This window comes from Hemicordylus capensis, chromosome 6 (assembly GCF_027244095.1).
Source record: "Hemicordylus capensis ecotype Gifberg chromosome 6, rHemCap1.1.pri, whole genome shotgun sequence".
In the NCBI taxonomy this organism is placed as follows: Eukaryota; Metazoa; Chordata; class Lepidosauria; order Squamata; family Cordylidae; genus Hemicordylus; species Hemicordylus capensis.
This window is the reverse complement of record NC_069662.1, coordinates 98,988,396-99,006,503: the sequence shown is the minus strand read 5'-3', so window position 1 is coordinate 99,006,503 and position 18,108 is coordinate 98,988,396. Positions and strand designations below refer to the sequence as shown.

The following is an 18,108-nucleotide window of genomic DNA, read 5'->3' as shown; positions in this document are numbered from 1 at the left end:
GAAGTGAAAAGAAAAATGGCAAGTGAATACATCAGGAGAGTTAGAAAAATCCTCAAGTCCAAACTCAATGGCGGGAACACCATATAAGCCATAAACACCTGGGCTATACCTATTATCAGATACACTGCAGGAATAATAGACTGGACCCAGGCAGAGCTAGAGACGCTAGATCGTAAGACCAGGAAAATCATGACCATCAATCATGCTCTGCACCCCTGCAGTGTTGTCGATAGGCTATACCTCCCTCGCAGCTCAGGTGAAAGAGGAATGCTGCAAGTCCATCAAACAGCAGAGGAGGAGAAAAGAGGCCTTGAAGAATATATCAAGGACAGTGAAGAAGATGCACTTCAAATGGTCAAGAACGCGAAACTATTCAACACCAATGAAACAAAGCAGGCCTACAAGAAAGAACAAGTCAAGAACCAAGCAGAAAAATGGAAAAATAAGCCCCTGCATGGTCAATATTTGCACAATATAACTGGAAAATCAGACATCACCAAGACCTGGCAATGGCTTAAGAATGGTTACTTGAAGAAAGAAACAGGGGGTTTAATACTGGCTGCGCAAGAATAGGCACTAAGAACAAATGCAATAAGAGCAAAAGTAGAAAAATCCACAACAAACAGCAAGTGCCGCCTTCGTAAAGAAGCAGATGAAACAGTGGACTACCTAATCAGCTGTTGTAAAAAGATCGCACAGACTGACTACAAACAAAGGCATGACAAGGTAGCAGGGATGATACACTGGAACATCTGCAAAAAATACAAGCTACCTGTAGCCAAAAATTGGTGGGACCATAAAATTGAAAAAGTTGAAGAAAATGAAGATGTAAAAATATTATGGGACTTCCGACTACAAACAGACAAACATCTGCCACATAATACACCAGATATAACTGCAGTCGAGAAGAAAGAAAAACAAGTCAAAATAATCGACATAGCAATACCAGGGGATAGCAGAATAGAAGAAAAAGAAATAGAAAAAATCACTAAATACAAAGATCTACAAATTGAAATTGAAAGGCTGTGGCAGAAAAAGACCAAAATAATCCCAGTGGTAATTGGCGCCCTGGTTGCAGTTCCAAAAGACCTTGAAGAGCACCTCAACACCATAGGGGTCACAGAAATCACCATCAGCCAATTACAAAAAGCAGCTTTACTGGGAACAGCCTATATTCTGCGACGATATCTATAATAATTGACAATAAAATTCAGCCATCCCAGGTCCTGGGAAGGACTCGATGTCTGGATAAAACAAACCAGTCAATAACACCTGTCTGACTGTGTAAACAAGATAATAAAGATCTACAAATTGAAATTGAAAGGCTGTGGCTGAAAAAGACCAAAATAATAATCACCATCAGCCAATTACAAAAAGCAGCTTTACTGGGAACAACCTATATTCTGCGACGATATCTATAACAGCAACAACATTGACAATAAAATTCTGGCATCCCAGGTCCTTGGGAAGGACTCGATGTCTGGATAAAACAAACCAGTCAATAACACCTGTCTGACTGTGTAAAATAATAATAAAAAATAATTTTATTATTTATTATCTATTAAAGTACATTTGTATACCACCAAAAATGTCCCTGGGCAGTTCATTATATAAAATCTTTATATAAGTGTTTTGAATATAACTTTTGTATATAACTTTTAATGTCTTTTTAAGTGCCTTCCATTTATTTTTACTTTTCCTCAAGGTGTAAAATTAAATTTTAGGACTGCAAAATGTTTCTATCTTGATTTGGTGAGTGTTTATAACAGTGTTTGTCTGTGCCCCATGCTATAGCTTGGCCAGGATGGGTATGGAGAATTCAGGTAGTTTTAACATAAATGTAGAAGGTAAAGCACTAAACCTTGTCATTTGATTGGATGACCATCAGTGCTGATCATTCTTTTTAAATGATAAACCTGTCTGTTTCTAGACTGTACGTCAGGACGATGTCCCTTTGGAGAGGTTTTGCTTCAGCCTTCAGGAACGCCTCTCCTTAACAGGACCTTCACTTGGGATATTAAAACCAACAAAACACTTGGACTTGAACTGAAGTTCTCTACATGGTTACGACAAATTATGCCTGGAGAAGCTTGTCCTAATCAAGTCACTTACAGCATTGGTACCCGCCTTGATGCAAAATTTGTAAACATTGGACATTTTTGCACAAATGGTTCAGTTTCTCGGGTGAAGGTGCAGGGGGGAGTAATCATGACCCTACAACTTCCTTGGGATTCAAAACTCACTACCTCTGGCTTAAGGATTGAAAACAGATCTGCCATTCAAAGTAAGTGTGGGAGGTTACTTATTTACTTCCATTGTCACTTATCCAAACCCCAGTTGGCTATGTGTTATATTTTAGAGGGGTTTGCTAGATTTGATTTCAAATTAGGGGTGGGAGTTAATAAGTATTTACTAGAGTTGGTTCTTTTGGAGGAGATCCTTGGCTTCTTAAGAGTTTTTGAAATCAGGAGATTTCTGAGGGTCAGAGTTGGCAGAAGAGAGCATTTGAAGAAGGTGGAAGGCTGCAGGATCCTGTCATCCTGGTCCTCCTTTAGCATTCAGTTACAAGTATATGCAAGGGGCTAAATCTCCACTGCGGGCTATTTCTGATGCGAACGTGAATATGTATATGTTAAGAAATGCATCCAGTTACTTCATGAAAAATAATACAGTCATTTAGGAAAGGCATTCACTTGCAAACCCCCTGGATGCATACATTCCAGATTATGCATGGAAAATATATCTGTGCGTTACCTCAGCCTTTATTTTCTTCTTAAGATCACCACAGGGAGGGAGTGTGCACCTATTTCTTTAAAATACAAGTGGCTCTGAAATGGTAGCAGATTACCATTTACTCCTTTGGATAAAAACCACCATTAAAAACAAAAGTAGTTTATAATATTGATTTGGCTCTAATTAAGATATTCAGTTGTTGACATGGCATTGTCCTCTTACACAATTCCTCACCTTAAGCATGGGGCTTGTTTTCAAGTGTGCACATAATAATACTGTTTTCCATGAAAAAAATTAGCTGTGGCATGATTTTGAGATGGGTGTCTTTTTTCAATCAGATAAACCCCTTCCCTCAGCATGCACAGGAAATCTGATGATTTCAATGAATGAGAGGATGGTACCACATCAGGGATCAAACAACTTAATTGAACCTTTTATAGTATTAATTATTTTAAACAGATGGATTGTGGAAATGATGTTGGAGGTGAATCTGTGTGGCATCTTGTTCCATCACTATAGTTGCCTTATTTGGCCACAAATTTCTCGTGTAGTTGGCTGCATTGACTAGATGTTTATCTGCAGTGAGCATGTTTGAACCATGTAAGTTGAACAGTCTGCTTCACCAGATGTTAGAGAATTTTTGCTTGTATGAGAATTAGTTAACTTTTTCAGCCAAATTTGCTTACTCAGAGGTAAAGAGCCTTAGTTTGGAAGAAGCCATTGAACTGTTGTGAACTCTTGTGCAATCCCAGGGAGACCCCACAGTCTGCATGTCTTGAATTGCTCTAAAGCAAGCTAAATCCAGCCCATGAGAGAGTACACAACACCATCCAAACAAAGTGCATAAGTTCTCATTAAGGCTTATAATGAACACGTCTTAAGAACTTTGGTCTGCCTGCAATTCTAGTGGTTATTCTGCCTTGGTCAAAGATAACGAATGTTTTCTCTCAGGAGCCTAATACTGTTATCGCTTCAGTCTTGAGAGTGGTTACCATTCTTCAGATCAGTTTGGTGGTCTGGTGCCCTTCAAGTGATTGCTAGGTTGGGTAGCTAGCAGATTGTGAATTAGGAGCAGCAGAAGTGGTTTGGGAAGAACTTCTGCAATACAGCCAACACCCAGTTCCAATGTGCTCATAATTCTGGGATTCAGTGCATGTATGTACACTTTCTCACCTTTCAAATGTTGTCTCCTTCCTTAAAAACAAAACAAAAACAGGATTGTGCATTATTGAATCAACATTTCAAAATGAATCCCATGCCGTTATGATGGCTGCCAACTATCCATCGGGATTTCCAAATGACCAACTCATGACATGGCAATTTGTCATTCCATCCAACTTAAGAGCCAACGTTCTCTTCCTCAACCACACCTTAGCAAACTGTGAGTGGCAAGAGCAGAAGGTGGAGTACTACTTACCTGATGCTAAACGTGAGGTGTATTCACTGAATATGGAGCAACCAGTCAATATTCCTGGTCGTTTCAACCTTACCCTGCAAAGCTGCCATCAAGACTCCCAGAACCCAGGGTCGCTTACTTTGATGTTTAAAGTTGTCATTCAGTACCCTCAAAATGAAAAGAGTAAGTCACCCTGTCTCTTTCTCTCTACTATGCCTCTTTTCGTTGCTTAACATTTTAAACCTTTGAATTATGCTTACAGACCAGCTTGATATTTTGTTTGTTATATTTACTTCCTACCATGGGCGTCTCTATAGGACTTTTTCTGGGGTGGGGCAGGGCGGAGCAGGGGAGCAAAGCCAGCAATCCAATGCCCCTCCCTCCCTGGGAGTATGTCTCATTGAATTCAGTGGGAACTGGTTCAATCCAGAAAGAGGGTCACTTTGCCTTCTCCCCCCACCCGGGATGCCCATGCTTCCTACTGTTCTTCCTTCATGGATTTCAAGGTGGTGTAAATACAGTAGGTTTGCAGCCAATGCAGGCACTGAACAGACCCAGACCTGCTTAGGTTCAGGTGCTTTATCTTTATCAGGTGCTTATAGATGATGTCCTGGTACAGAAAAATTCCTCCATGTGTTCACATATTAAACCTCAGCAGGACTAAACTTGTGCTGTTTTTGGTTATGAACTGCTATTAAAATTTTGCACAACACAAGTCCTTATATAGATTTACAAAACTGCACTCAATACTTGGAGGTTTCCATATAACATCTGCCTTCTTATAAGGTCTAACTTCTTTCAGGCTAGAGAATAATGGCTACTACTGTAAGTTTGTTGTACACTCTCTTTTAAACAAAGCAAAGAGAAAGAGGCTGTGCTTAAATAGACATATTGAAACAGAAACAAAATATTTGAACAGAGATCCTTAAAGAGAAATGTCACATTATGTATTTGGTGTAATAGTCAGAACAAATGTCAGATATGGAGGAGGAGTTATTTTGGGCCAGTGTGGCAGAGAAAAATGTTGCATTTGGTTTTGGGAGACAAACCTTCAAATCTTGCTGGTTTTCTATTAGAACAAGTCTTGTATTTGTCCTAACCTTAAAGGAACTGTAAGATAAATATTCCCCTTTCACTTTGGGGGAGGATAATCATTTATGTTAAGTATCAAAAATCCACAAGCAAGGCAAGAAAAAATAAAAAGATGATCTTTTTTGAAAATCAAACCTAAATGCCTGATATATGTAATTAACATTGATTTGCAGATGTGTTGCAAATGCAATTGATTTGCAAATGTGTTGATTTCTTTTTCACATTAATTAGGTTGAATTGAGTTGTCACTGTGTTTCAGTCACATAGTTTTTTTAATTTGGGTAGAATATGTTTTACTCTTCCAACTACAGGAGAACCCCATTATTCACGGAGGTTCCATTCCACTGTGGTGGGGGGCATGCAGATAGAGAATCCACAAATAACATTAGGCATTAGAGCAATGAGAATCTGGATGCAGAAAATTAGCTGGAAATGGGCCAAAAATGGCGGGTTTTGCCTGTCGTCCTCCCCCCCCATGTACCTCAAAATGCACTACCGTGTCCTCCTGTCATCCATAGTGCCAAAAATCATATTGAGCCAGTCAAAATGGCAGCTGGAAATGCCCTCCAAGGTAACTTCTGGCCACCGCAACCCTTTTCCCTCCCCCACCCCTGCTGATACTGAGGTTGGGTGCTAATTACATGACTGCAGAAACATGAAACAGCGAGTGCTGGGCCTGCGATTAATGAGGTTCTCCTGTACTGCTGTCTCTCACAGTATGAGCCAAAGGGAGAAATTTGTATGCCTCCATCCCTCCCACTTGTCTTTGCATGGCATTAATGTGGTAGAATGTTTGTGTTTTTGTTCTGTTCACTTTTCCATGATGCAAGGGCAAGACAACAAGTGTGTCTGCCTCATCAGCAATGACTGTTTTGTGTCCATTAGTAATTTCCACTAATTGTAAACAGTTTTTACAATTAGCGTGTCAGTATAATCTTCCACATGGACTACAGTGTCATCTTTGTTCTTTAAATATCTCCTGATCACAAAGCGCTGCTTTCCTTGTTGAGAGAAGTTTCTTCATTTTAAACAAATTATGTCACCTTTCTCCAGATTCAAGGTGGCTAACTTAAACTTATATAAATATAAATACAGTTACTAAAATTGAGCATAAGCAGCACTGAGAATTTAAAAACCTGAAAACAAGATAATAAAAGACGAGAAGAGACCTGCCAGAATAAGCAGGGGGAAAATTAACTTGAATTTCTCTGAGGGAATGAATTTTAAGGAGTGGGAGGCCACCACACAAAGAGTCTTCTCCCATGTGCCTGCCCAATACATTTAAGAAAGAGATGGCACAAACAGGCAGATTTCTCTACAGGTCCTTATAGGTGGGGCAGGTTAATATGGTGCAGAGTGGTCATTAAAGATAAAAAAGAATGCACTGTCTGGCACGTTCAATAAGGCTGGGGATACCCCAAGAGCGTGTACACTCTGACATCACCAGTGGACACCCCAACGTTGGAGTGTCCTTGAATTGCATGAGGGGACCATACATTTGAATTACTCCTCTACTCAAAATCCTGTTTGAACAGGGTTTTGGAGCACATATAGAGGGCTGATTCCAATGAATAGCCCCCATGCAATTGAAGGATGCCCCAAGATCACGTTGGGACATACTGTAGTGACGTCAAGGCAGGTGCACTCTCGGAGTATCCCTAGTCTCATCATGTGTGCTGGGCAGTGTTCATCTGTATCAACTAGGAAAACAAGTTGTTTTTAAGAAAACAACCTGGGCACCTCCAGATGTTGCTGACTTAAAACTCCCATCATTTCCCACCACAATAAATTGTAGCTGAAGCGAGAGTTGTAGTTCAGCAACATCCAGAGGTCCCCAGGTTGGGAACCGTTGTTTTAGAGGATAACAACTTAATTTATGCCCCTATGTCATCTCTTCAGGGGCTGTCATTCTGCCTTTCCCTGATGCATCCTGCTTGACTTAAGCTTCACTTTTTTTCTGCAAAAGATCCAGATTTTGTACAACTTGTACCTTGGAATATTAATTTCCCCCTTAAGTTTGATTACTTTCATATGAATCTGTTGTTTTAAGGTCAAGAGTAAAATTTCAGACAGAACATCCTTGTATGAGAGAGGGTCTTAGGGTATAACTCACGCTCCCTGTTCTCTGGCTTCTGGTTTACAGCTTTCACTGCTATAAATTAAGAAACTTAAAAAAAATTTCTTTAGTACTTTCTTCTTTAAACCTCTGTAAATTCTTGAATTGAACCAGTAGTATTTTCTTCTTTCTAAAAATGGGGCGAGGTGACACAACTCCTTTAAATTATCTTCTGTTTTCTTATTTTCAGATGTAACCTACACAATTGATCTAAGTAAGGAGAAGGACATGAATGTTACAATTTATTCTCAGACACCATATTCTGGGTACCATCTGATGAATGAACCTTTATGCTTGATCTGTCTAAGTGTTAGAAAGTGTAAATCCAACGTGACTCTGTTTTCTGGTGACAAATACTCCATAATGTTTCTGTGCAGAGATGTGGAGAAAATAAGAATAATTGGTGAACAATCTAGAGGTATGAGCAAAAAGTCTGAATTTGGGTAACTAAAGTAAGGGGAGACCTCTGAGAATGCATTTCCCCCTAGGTTTACTTGCACTTGCAAATACTGTGTTTCTTTCGTCTTGTGCTCTAGCTTTGCTTTTCAGCATTGATCAAACAGAAATAACAATGAATTTTTAGCTTGCCAGATGGAACCCGGCTGACTTGTGACATGGGGCAGGCAGGGTGGAAGCCAAGTTGGACGTGCAGCTCATTCCCAATCTTCTTGCCCTGACCCACCAGCCTTACTCTCTCTTGCCCCACCACTACACTAACCCCAGGCACATGAGTTGCTCATTCAACTGGTTCCCTGACCTGGTGAATTACCAGCTAGCTACACATCTGGGGTTAACGCAGCAGAGCAAGGCAGCTGGAATGGGGCTAGAAGAGTAGGAATGAGCCATGCAGACAACTCATTTTCTATCACCACTGGGGCCATATCAAGCATAATAGAAAATTAAGTTTCCATGTGCTTGCAGTGTGTCTCCCAGACACCAGTATGTTGTATAAATATATATTGTAACATGTAATCTCTCTCTGCCTCTCTCAGATGTTTGTTCTGCCTTTGTGCTTAACGTGCACAAATGAGCCATCCTCTTCTTATTTGGTAAACCCTTTCTAATGAAAATTATGGTCACATTCCAGAGAGCTAAATTAATTGTGCCCAGTGGAACATTTCTCCCTTTGAACAACCTATCCCATAAACAGATTACAAAAACTCCTCTGGGTTTGAAAAGTAGATTGCCTTGTGAGATATATTGCTTGGGGAAATGGGAGTAAAGCCATACAGGTGCAGCTAGTTGTGTGGTTTTGAATCTATAGCTGTAATGTTTTTTGGTGTCTCTTTGGTTGCAGTCTGCCACACTCCCAAGACCTGCCAAATGATCACCCACCACCTGGTTGTACCTCGTGCTCTTACCCAATTGCCAATCCAGCTTGAGACGTTTACATGGAAACTCTCGGCTCCAGAGGCAGTCAACATAGAAATCAGGTCTCCAACCTTGAAACTTCACCAATCTATCCCAAACCAAACAGATCAGAAATGCACTGGAAGTTACTCCTACACTATTAATGGCACCACCCCAAAAAAGGCATTCAGTCTTGGTTTGTTCTGTCCTGGTAGAGCCATTGAAAAAATCCAGATGAGGAACAATGTCACCATAACACTTAAGACATATGGGAAAAGGTTTTTCAGTGATTCTTCGAAACAGGATCTACAGATGTCTTTTATGCCAGGTATACAAGGTGAGTGCATTCCTATCCTCTGCATTCAAACAGTAAAGTTAAATGTCAGATTGGTTATGGTGTGGGCTAAAGCTTCAACAAACATTCAGCTTCAACAAAAGACTAAAAGCGATCTATTGTGTTTGGAGTGTAACATCCAAGCTCTAGCAGATCTATAGTCCTTTTGATTGGGGAAGCAGAGAAAGTGTAGTCTGGAAGAACTGTAGGATTTTTGTGCAAGACAGGAGTTATAAAGAGTAGAAATATATCCGTGTCTAAATACTTAAAGTAAATGTAAAATGTGCCATTGAGTCGGTTTTGATTCCTGGCGACCACAGAGCCCTTTGGTTGTCTTTGGTAGAACACAAGAGTGGTTTATCATTGCCTCATCCCATGCAGTATGAGATTATGCCTTTCAGCATCTTCCTATATTGCTGCTGCCTGATATAGTCTGGGAAACATACCAGTGGGGATTCGAACCGGCAACCCCTGGCTTGATAATCAAGTCATTTCCCAGCTGTGCTATTAGGTAATACTTAAAGCCCAACCTAAATCCCCTTTTAGTGTTAGAGTTCAGCGGACTTTGCCTGCCTGTTTGAAATATTGTCTGCAGATGGCCAGGAAACTAAAACGGAACCCAAACATTAAGCAGATTCCCATGTAACAAAATCATCTGGATATTACCCAGTAAGTCCCAATGAAATTAATGGGACTCAGTCATGACTATCTTGTCTCATTAAGCTGCCCATAATTTTTAGGTGTCATGCATTATTCAGCAGGGGAGTCTATGGAGGATGGTATTGAGAGACTGGGCACCATGGGAATCGGAATTCACTGTTAATCAAGCTGGGGAGGAGCACAGGATGTTGGAGCTTCAGTTCTCCATGTCTGTTTGAGTACAGGCCTCATAGCAGTATGAGATTAGCATTTCCCAAAATGTGTTTCATAAGCCTTCCAGGATGGTTGAAATAGAGGACTGAGGTGGTGAAACTCTGACTCCTGTGGGCCCAGTTAGTCCTGGGGGAAATGCTGGTGTGAAGTGGGGAGAAAAGGTTCAGGGGTTGTGTTAATGGTTTGGCAGCTGGGGGAGAAGTGCTACAGGGACATAGGATCCATGTAAGGACCTAAGCAAGTGGATTGGATTTAAATTTATAATCTTCCATAGATTATGAAGTCATAAACTATGAGACTGTAATTCCTGGGTGGTGGCAGCTATGGAGTTCTATGCAGAATCTGCAGGTCTGTGTACCTAGTTGGTTACCATGATGGATAGCATTTTCTATTTAGCAAAGTCTTTGTTGTGGTTTGGATTATCATCATCATCATCATCATCATTATTATTATTTACACAGTCAGACAGGTGTTATTGACTGGTTTGTTTTATCCAGACATAGAGTCCTTCCCAAGGACCTGGGATGGCTGAATTTTATTATCAATGTTGCTGCTGTTGTTATAGATATTGTCGCAGAATATAGGCTGTTCCCATTAATGTTGCTTTTTGTGATGGTGATTTTTTTGATGGTGATTTCTGTGGCCCCTATGGTGTTGAGGTGCTCTTCAAGGCCTTTTGGAATTGCACCTAGGGCGCCAATGACCACAGGGATTATTTTGGTCTTCTTCTGCCACAGCCTTTCAGTTTCAATTTGTAGAACTTTGCATTTTGTGATTTTTTTCTATTTCTTTTTCTTCTATTGTGCTATCACCTGGTATTGCTATGTCAATTATTTTAACTTGTTTTTCTTTCTTCTCGACTACAGTTATATCTGATGTATTACAGGTGAAACTCGAAAAATTAGAATATCGTGCAAAAGTTCATTAATTTCAGTAACACAAATTAAAAGGTGAAACTGATATATGAGATAGACGCATTACATGCAAAGCGAGATAAGTCAAGCCTTAATTTGTTATAATTGTGATGATCATGGCGTACAGCTCATGAGAACCCCAAATCCACAATCCCAGAAAATTAGAATATTGTGAAAAGGTTCAACAGTAGGCTTCAAGTGTCCCACTCCAATCAGCTAATCAATCCATAACACCTGCAAAGGGTTCCTGAGCCTTTAAATGGTCTCTCAGTCTGGTTCTTTAGGAATCACAATCATGGGAAAGACTGCTGACTTGACAGTTGTGCAGAAAATCATCATTGACACCCTCCATAAGGAGGGAAAGCCTCAAAAGGTAATTGCAAAAGAAGTTGGATGTTCCCAAAGTGCTGTATCAAAGCACATTAATAGAAAGTTATGTGGAAGGGGAAAGTGTGGAAGAAAAAGGTGCACAAGCAGCAGGGATGACCGCAGCCTGGAGAGGATTGTCAGGAAAAGGCCATTCAAAAGTGTTGGGGACTTTCACAAGGAGTGGACTGAGGCTGGAGTTAGTGCATCAAGAGCCACCACACACAGACGGATCCTGGACATGGGCTTCAAATGTATTCCTCTTGTCAAGCCGCTCCTGAACAACAAACAACGTCAGAAGCGTCTTACCTGGGCTCAAGAAAAAAAGAACTGGTCTGTTGCTCAGTGGTCCAAAGTCCTCTTTTCTGATGAGAGCAACTTTTGCATCTCATTTGGAAACCAAGGACCCAGAGTCTGGAGGAAGAATGGAGAGGCACACAATGCAAGATGCTTTAAGTCCAGTGTGAAGTTTCCACAGTCTGTGTTGATTTGGGGAGCCATGTCATCTGCTGGTGTTGGTCCACTGTGCTTCATTAAGTCCAGGGTCAATGCAGCCGTCTATCAGGAGATTTTGGAGCACTTCATGCTTCCTTCTGCAGACGAGCTGTATGGGGATGCTGACTTCATTTTCCAGCAGGACTTGGCATCTGCCCACACTGCCAAAAGTACCGAAACCTGGTTCAGTGACGATGGGATTACTGTGCTTGATTGGCCAGCAAACTCGCCTGACCTGAACCCCATAGAGAATCTATGGGGCATTGCCAAGAGAAGGATGAGAGACATGAGACCAAACAATGCAGAAGAGCTGAAGGCCGCTATTGAAGCATCCTGGTCTTCCATAACACCTCAGCAGTGCCACAGGCTGATAGCATCCATGCCACGCCGCATTGAGGCAGTAATTGCTGCAAAAGGGGCCCAAACCAAGTACTGAATACAAAGGCATGCTTATACTTTTCAGAGGTCCGATATTGTTCTATTTACAATCCTTGTTTTATTGGATTCATGTAATATTCTAATTTTCTGGGATTGTGGATTTGGGGTTCTCATGAGCTGTACGCCATGATCATCACAATTATAACAAATTAAGGCTTGACTTATCTCGCTTTGCATGTAATGCGTCTATCTCATATATCAGTTTCACCTTTTAATTTGCATTACTGAAATTAATGAACTTTTGCACAATATTCTAATTTTTTGAGTTTCACCTGTATGTAGAAGATGTTTGTCTGTTTGTAGTCGGAAGTCCCATATTATTTTTACATCTTCATTTTCTACCACTTTTTCAATTTTATGGTCCCACCAATCTTTGGTTACAGGTAGCTTGTATTTTTTGCAGATGTTCCCGTGTATCATCCCTGCTACCTTGTCATGCCTTTGTTTGTAGTCAGTCTGTGCGATCTTTTTACAACAGCAGATGAGGTGGTCCACTGTTTCATCTGCTTCTTTACAAAGGCGGCACTTGCTGTTTGTTGTTGACTTTTCTACTTTTGCTCTTATTGCATTTGTTCTTAGTGCTTGTTCTTGTGCAGCCAGTATTAAACCCTCTGTTTCTTTCTTCAAGTTGCCATTCTAAAGCCATTGCCAGGTCTTGGTGATGTCTGATTTTCCACTTATATTGTGCAAATATTGACCATGCAGGGGCTTATTTTCCCATTTTTCTGCTCGGTTCTTGACTTGTTCTTTCTTGTAGGCCTGCTTTCTTTCATTGGTGTTGAATAGTTTCGTGTTCTTGACCATTTGAAGTGCATCTTCTTCACTGTCCTTGATATATTCTTCAAGGCCTCTTTTCTCCTCCTCTGCTGTTTGATAGACTTGCAGCATTCCTCTTCCACCTGAGCTGTGAGGGAGGTATAGCCTATCGACATCACTGCAGGGGTGCAGAGCATGATTGATGGTCATGATTTTCCTGGTCTTACGATCCAGCGTCTCTAGTTCTGCCTGGGTCCAGTCTATTATTCCTGCAGTATATCTGATAATAGGTATACGCCAGGTGTTTATGGCTTATATGGTGTTCCTGCCATTGAGTTTGGACTTTAGGATTTTTCTAACTTTCCTGATGTATTCACTTCCCATTTTTCTTTTAACTTCAGTGTGTGCGATGTTATCAGCCTGGAGAATGCCCAAGTATTTGTAATGTTCTTTCTCTTCCAGGTTCTTGATCTTGCTTCTATTGGGCAGTTCTATTCCTTCTGTTTTTCTTATTTTTCCTCTGTTCATTATTAATATAGCACACTTGTCTAGTCCAAACTCCATTGCTATATCGCTACTGAATATACAGACAGTGTTTAGCAGTGATTTGATTTCTGACTGGGATTTTCCATACAACTTCAGATCGTCCATGTACAGCAGATGGTTTATTTTATTTGATGTTTTAGATGTTTGTTATCCGAGGCCTGTTTTTCTTTAGTATTTGTGAAAGTGGTGTCATGGCGATTGCAAACAACAGAGGGGATAATGAGTCCCCATGGAAAATACCTCTCCTAATGCTAACCTGTCCAAGTGTCTCACTATTATTATTAATAATAATAATAATAATAATAATAATAATAATAGTTGTTGTTGTTGTTCGATTTCTATACCTTGGAAAATACCTCTTCTAATGCTAACCTGTCCAAGTGTCTCATTATTATTAATAAATGATGATGATGATTCATTCAAATTCTGTACTGCCCTTCCAATGGCACTGATAAATGGAATTATATATGCCGACTCTTCCATATGCTTACTGAGTTGCTTGGTGCTAAATGTTGAGTAAACTGAGGTCTTTGCTTACATATAGGTCCTAAATATCTAGTAAGATGGCTTATACTTTGGCCCTAAATGTATGTATGTATGTATGTATGTATGTATGTATGTATGTATGTTTGATTTCTATACCGCCCTTCCAAAAATGGCTCAGGGCGGTTTACACAGATAAATAAATAAATAAGATGGATCCCTGTCCCCAAAGGGCTCACAATCTAAAAGAAACATAAGATAGACACCAACAACAGTCACTGGAGGGATGCTGTGCTAGAGTGGATAGGGCCAGTTACTCCCCTCCTGCTAAATAAAGAGAATCACCATGTTAAAAAGTGCCTCTTTGCCAAGTTAGCAGGGGTTTATGACAATAAAATGCAGACATGATATTTTGTGTGTGCATGCTTTTTGTCTCTACAGAAGAGTGTATCTTCACTGTTACTCCAGATCCACAATCCACAGTTTTCCTACAGACCCCTAATTGGGTTGAAGGTCTTCCACCACATATGTCTGTATACTGGAACATCAGTGTCCCACCAAAACAAACTGCGCAGCTAGCATTCATAAATGACCGGATGGGTGTGACTTGTGAAAGTGGGCGAGCCAACATCTATATCCAGGAACAGAGCCCAAAAGCAGAGGAAACTGTGCGCCGTGATGATCAGCTCCTGCCGAAGACTCTAGACATGTCTAATAATTTCTGGATAAATATCACAAACTGTAAACCAGCTGCCAAGCAGCAACTGTCTGTGCAATTCAAAATGACCTTTCATAAAAAGGCAGGTGAGGTGTCACATTTTGCGTCTTGTTTCATACAAAAGAAGTCTGTTCCAATAAGCTCCATAAAAAGAAGGCTGTATCCTGCCAAGTATTAAACTTTATGTACTGTATTCTTCTCCCATGAGGTAGATTCAAGGGGAAGAAGTCGTTTCCTACTATCCGATTCATTTCTTGGGTCACAGATAGCAGCTCTAGCTATTAGTGTGATTTGGGTTGTGAATGACAAAATAGCCTTCCTTAGGGTTGGAAGAGGAGACTATCCTTCCTTAGGAATAGCCTTCCTTAAGCTAGGAAGAGGAGAGCTGGTCTTGTGGTAGCAAGCATGACTTGCCCTCTTAGCTAAGCAGGGTCCGCCTGCTTAGCATATGAATAGGAGACTTGATGTGTGAGCTCTGTAAGATATTCCCCTCAGAGGATGGAGCCCCTCTGGTAAGAACAGAAGGTTCCAAGTTCCCTCCCTGGCATCTCCAAGATAGGGCTGAGAGAAATTCCTGCCTGCAACCTTGGAGAAGCCGCTGCTAGTCTGTGTAGACAGTACTGAGCTAGATGGACCTATGGCCTGACTCAGTATATGGCAGCTGCCTATGTTCCTATGTTCCTATCTTATATACCTTTCTTCATAGAGTCATCATCACTTCATCTCTGGAACTAAAGGGATCTAATAGGCTTAGAAGAGTGGCCCCAACAGCTGTCTGTCAAGAGTTCCCTCCCCAAATGAAACTCTGGTGGGAGGGGCAAAAGGTTGCTTTCTAGCAGTTTTATTTCTAAGTCAATTCTGTCAGTTAACTCTGAGGATAGAAAAGCCTTTTAAAGAGATGCCGGTAGTGTTTGGAATAGGCCTTGAGGCCTTTTACAAGGCCTATGTCTCATGTTGGATCCTACAGGCATGTTGGACCCAATGTGCCCTCTGTCAGGCATTATTGGAGTGAGTTCTGCAGTTACTGCAGGGACCTCCAGCAGTTAAACTCTGACCAACTTCTGTCACTACAGAGCTCTGTCAGAGTTCTGATAAGCCTGTTCAACCTCCCTCCCCCCACCACTATCCTTCCTCTCTTTGTCCTTGCTGATAGGCAGGTGTGGGCAGGTGCAATGTCCTCTTCACTCCCAGAATGCAAGAGCTAGCCGGCAAGCTGCTTGCCTTTCACCTCGGCTTGAGATTTAAAGAGGGGGAGGGGACCTCTTTTCCTAGGTGTTTTTGAAGGGCTGCATCCTGGAAATCGGGGGGAAAGGGAAAGAAAGGTAACTGCCCATGGGGGGACCTTATGACTCTGTGGGGGTCCCCGTTAGGGTTGCCTTCCTCCCCATTGCCCACTCCTTGAACAGAGGAGCTAGCCAGCAAGCCCATTGCCTTCAGTGGGTCTTGAGACTTAAAGTGAAATCCCGCCCTTTGCATCTTAAAACTAGGGATGTGCCCGGAACTGTTCTAGAGGCGGTGGGGATGTTCCCTTAAGGGCGGGGGAGGGTGCACTCACCCCTCCCGCCGCATTCCCCCACCAGTGTTCCGTTGTTTTAAAGCCCCTCGGAGCAGCAGCGGTCCTCCCTGCCACCCCGTTGCCCTCATCGGCCAGAAGTACCGGGTGGGCATGTGCCCATCGTGTGCATGCACGGGCGCATGCATGCAATAGACACATGTGTGCCTGGTACTTCCAGTCACTTCTGGCTGATGAGGGCAACAGGGTGGCAGGAAGGAGCGCTGCCGGCCCGAGGGGCTTTAAAACAACGGAGCACCGGCGGGGGAAATGCGGCGGGAGGGGTGAGTGCACCCTCCCCTGCCCTTAAGGGAATACCCTTGCCACCTCTGGAACACCGAAACGGCCCCAGTAGCCAAAACGTTTCGGAGGCCTCTATGATGGTATCTGAAACGTTTCGGGTTCAAGCTTACTCAAAACCCACTAAGGGTAAGGAGCTTGCTGGCTGTCTCTTGCTTTCCGGGATCAGAGAGGGCATCGCGCCTGCCCTTTCTTGCCTCCCATGGAATTCCAGAGGACAGGAGAGAGTACAGAAGGGCGGGGAACCAGAATGCCAGGAAAACGTCCTACCAAAGACAGTTAGTCAGTGATTTGGGGGAGCCTTGTCAGCCCTCCTGACAATTTCTCTTTCAGGTCAGATCCTACATCTTTCAGCATTCACAAGTCTATCTGATACATTATAAATGTTATTTCAGTCATTGGCCAGAATAAACATTACAATTTACCAACAATTAGTTGTTAGTCTTTAGATTCTCTTTTCCTCAGTAGGGATTACAGGTTGCATTTTAAATTACTGATACATTTGCCCTGAGGTAGCCAGCTCTGTATGTTCGTGTTTGTTTTTCTTTAGTTTACCCTGTAAATCTTTAAGGATCAAAATAAAACTATTGTGTGTTATTGAGTGAAGATTCCTCTCATGCTGTATCTCTCCCCCCACCCCGGTGATACCTTCCATAGGAACATAGGAAGTTGCCATATACCAAGTCAGAGCCTTGGTCCATCTAGCTCAGTGTTCTCCAAGGTTGCAGGCAGGAGTGTCTCTCAGCACCATCTTGGAGATGCCAGGGAGGGAACTTGGAACCTTCTGCATGCAAGCAGGCAGGTGCTCTTCCCAGAGCAGCCCCATCCCTTAAGGGGAATATCTTACAGTGCTCACATGTAGTCAACCCATTCAAATGCAACCAGGGTGGATCATTACTTGTCCCCTTAGCTAAGCAGGATCTGCCCTGGTTGCATATGAATAGGAGGCTTGATGTGTGAACTCTGTAAGATATTCCCCTCAGGGGATGGAGCTGCTCTGGGAAGAGCAGAAGGTTCCAAGTTCCCTCCCTGGCATCTCTAAGATAGGGCTGAGAGAGATTCCTGCCTGCAACCTTGGAAAAGCCACTGCCAGTCTGTGAAGACAATATGGAGCTAGATAGACCAGTAGTCCGACTCAGTATATGACAGCTTCCTATATTCCTGCTTAGCAAAGGGGGCAATTCATGCTTGCTACCACAAGACCATCTCTCCTCCATAACTTCACCACATCCATTGTATTATTGATAGCTGATGAAAAGGGTCTTCCTTACCAGACCTTGATCCATGGGCAAAACAAGGAGTATAACCAAGCAGCATAACCAAGCTGAAGGTGGGCCACATCACTGTGCCCCTCAAGCAGACTGCCACTACTAAAGAGGCCCCATTTTCAGTCCCCACATGCCTGACTTTGGAAGACAGGAACATCCAGAGTAGTGAATCAGGAGATAGTCTTGGAGAAAAGCCTCTCAGGGGAGGCTTTAGCTCAGTGGCAAAGCGCCTCCTTTGATTTGTTGAAAAATGCTTTATAGATATTTAATGTTGTTACTATTTAAGTGATAAAATGGCACTTGAAATCTATGGGACACTGATGACTAAGACTGTAATCCAAAAGTCACTTAGTCTATGAGGATACAACACACCAAGGC

At 42.0% G+C, this 18,108-nt stretch overlaps 1 protein-coding gene across 1 annotated transcript in view; it reads left to right on the top strand.

Annotated features, from left to right (window-relative positions):
* CDCP1 (CUB domain containing protein 1) overlaps window positions 1–18,108 on the top strand; it is a 49,914-nt gene that overhangs the window by 25,787 nt on the left and 6,019 nt on the right. Inside the window, exons 3-7 of the mRNA XM_053266011.1 lie at window positions 1,931–2,284; window positions 3,950–4,312; window positions 7,528–7,755; window positions 8,635–9,024; window positions 14,334–14,696. Of these exons, the coding sequence (XP_053121986.1) occupies window positions 1,931–2,284; window positions 3,950–4,312; window positions 7,528–7,755; window positions 8,635–9,024; window positions 14,334–14,696 (1,698 nt within the window). The remainder of the gene's footprint in view (window positions 1–1,930; window positions 2,285–3,949; window positions 4,313–7,527; window positions 7,756–8,634; window positions 9,025–14,333; window positions 14,697–18,108) is intronic.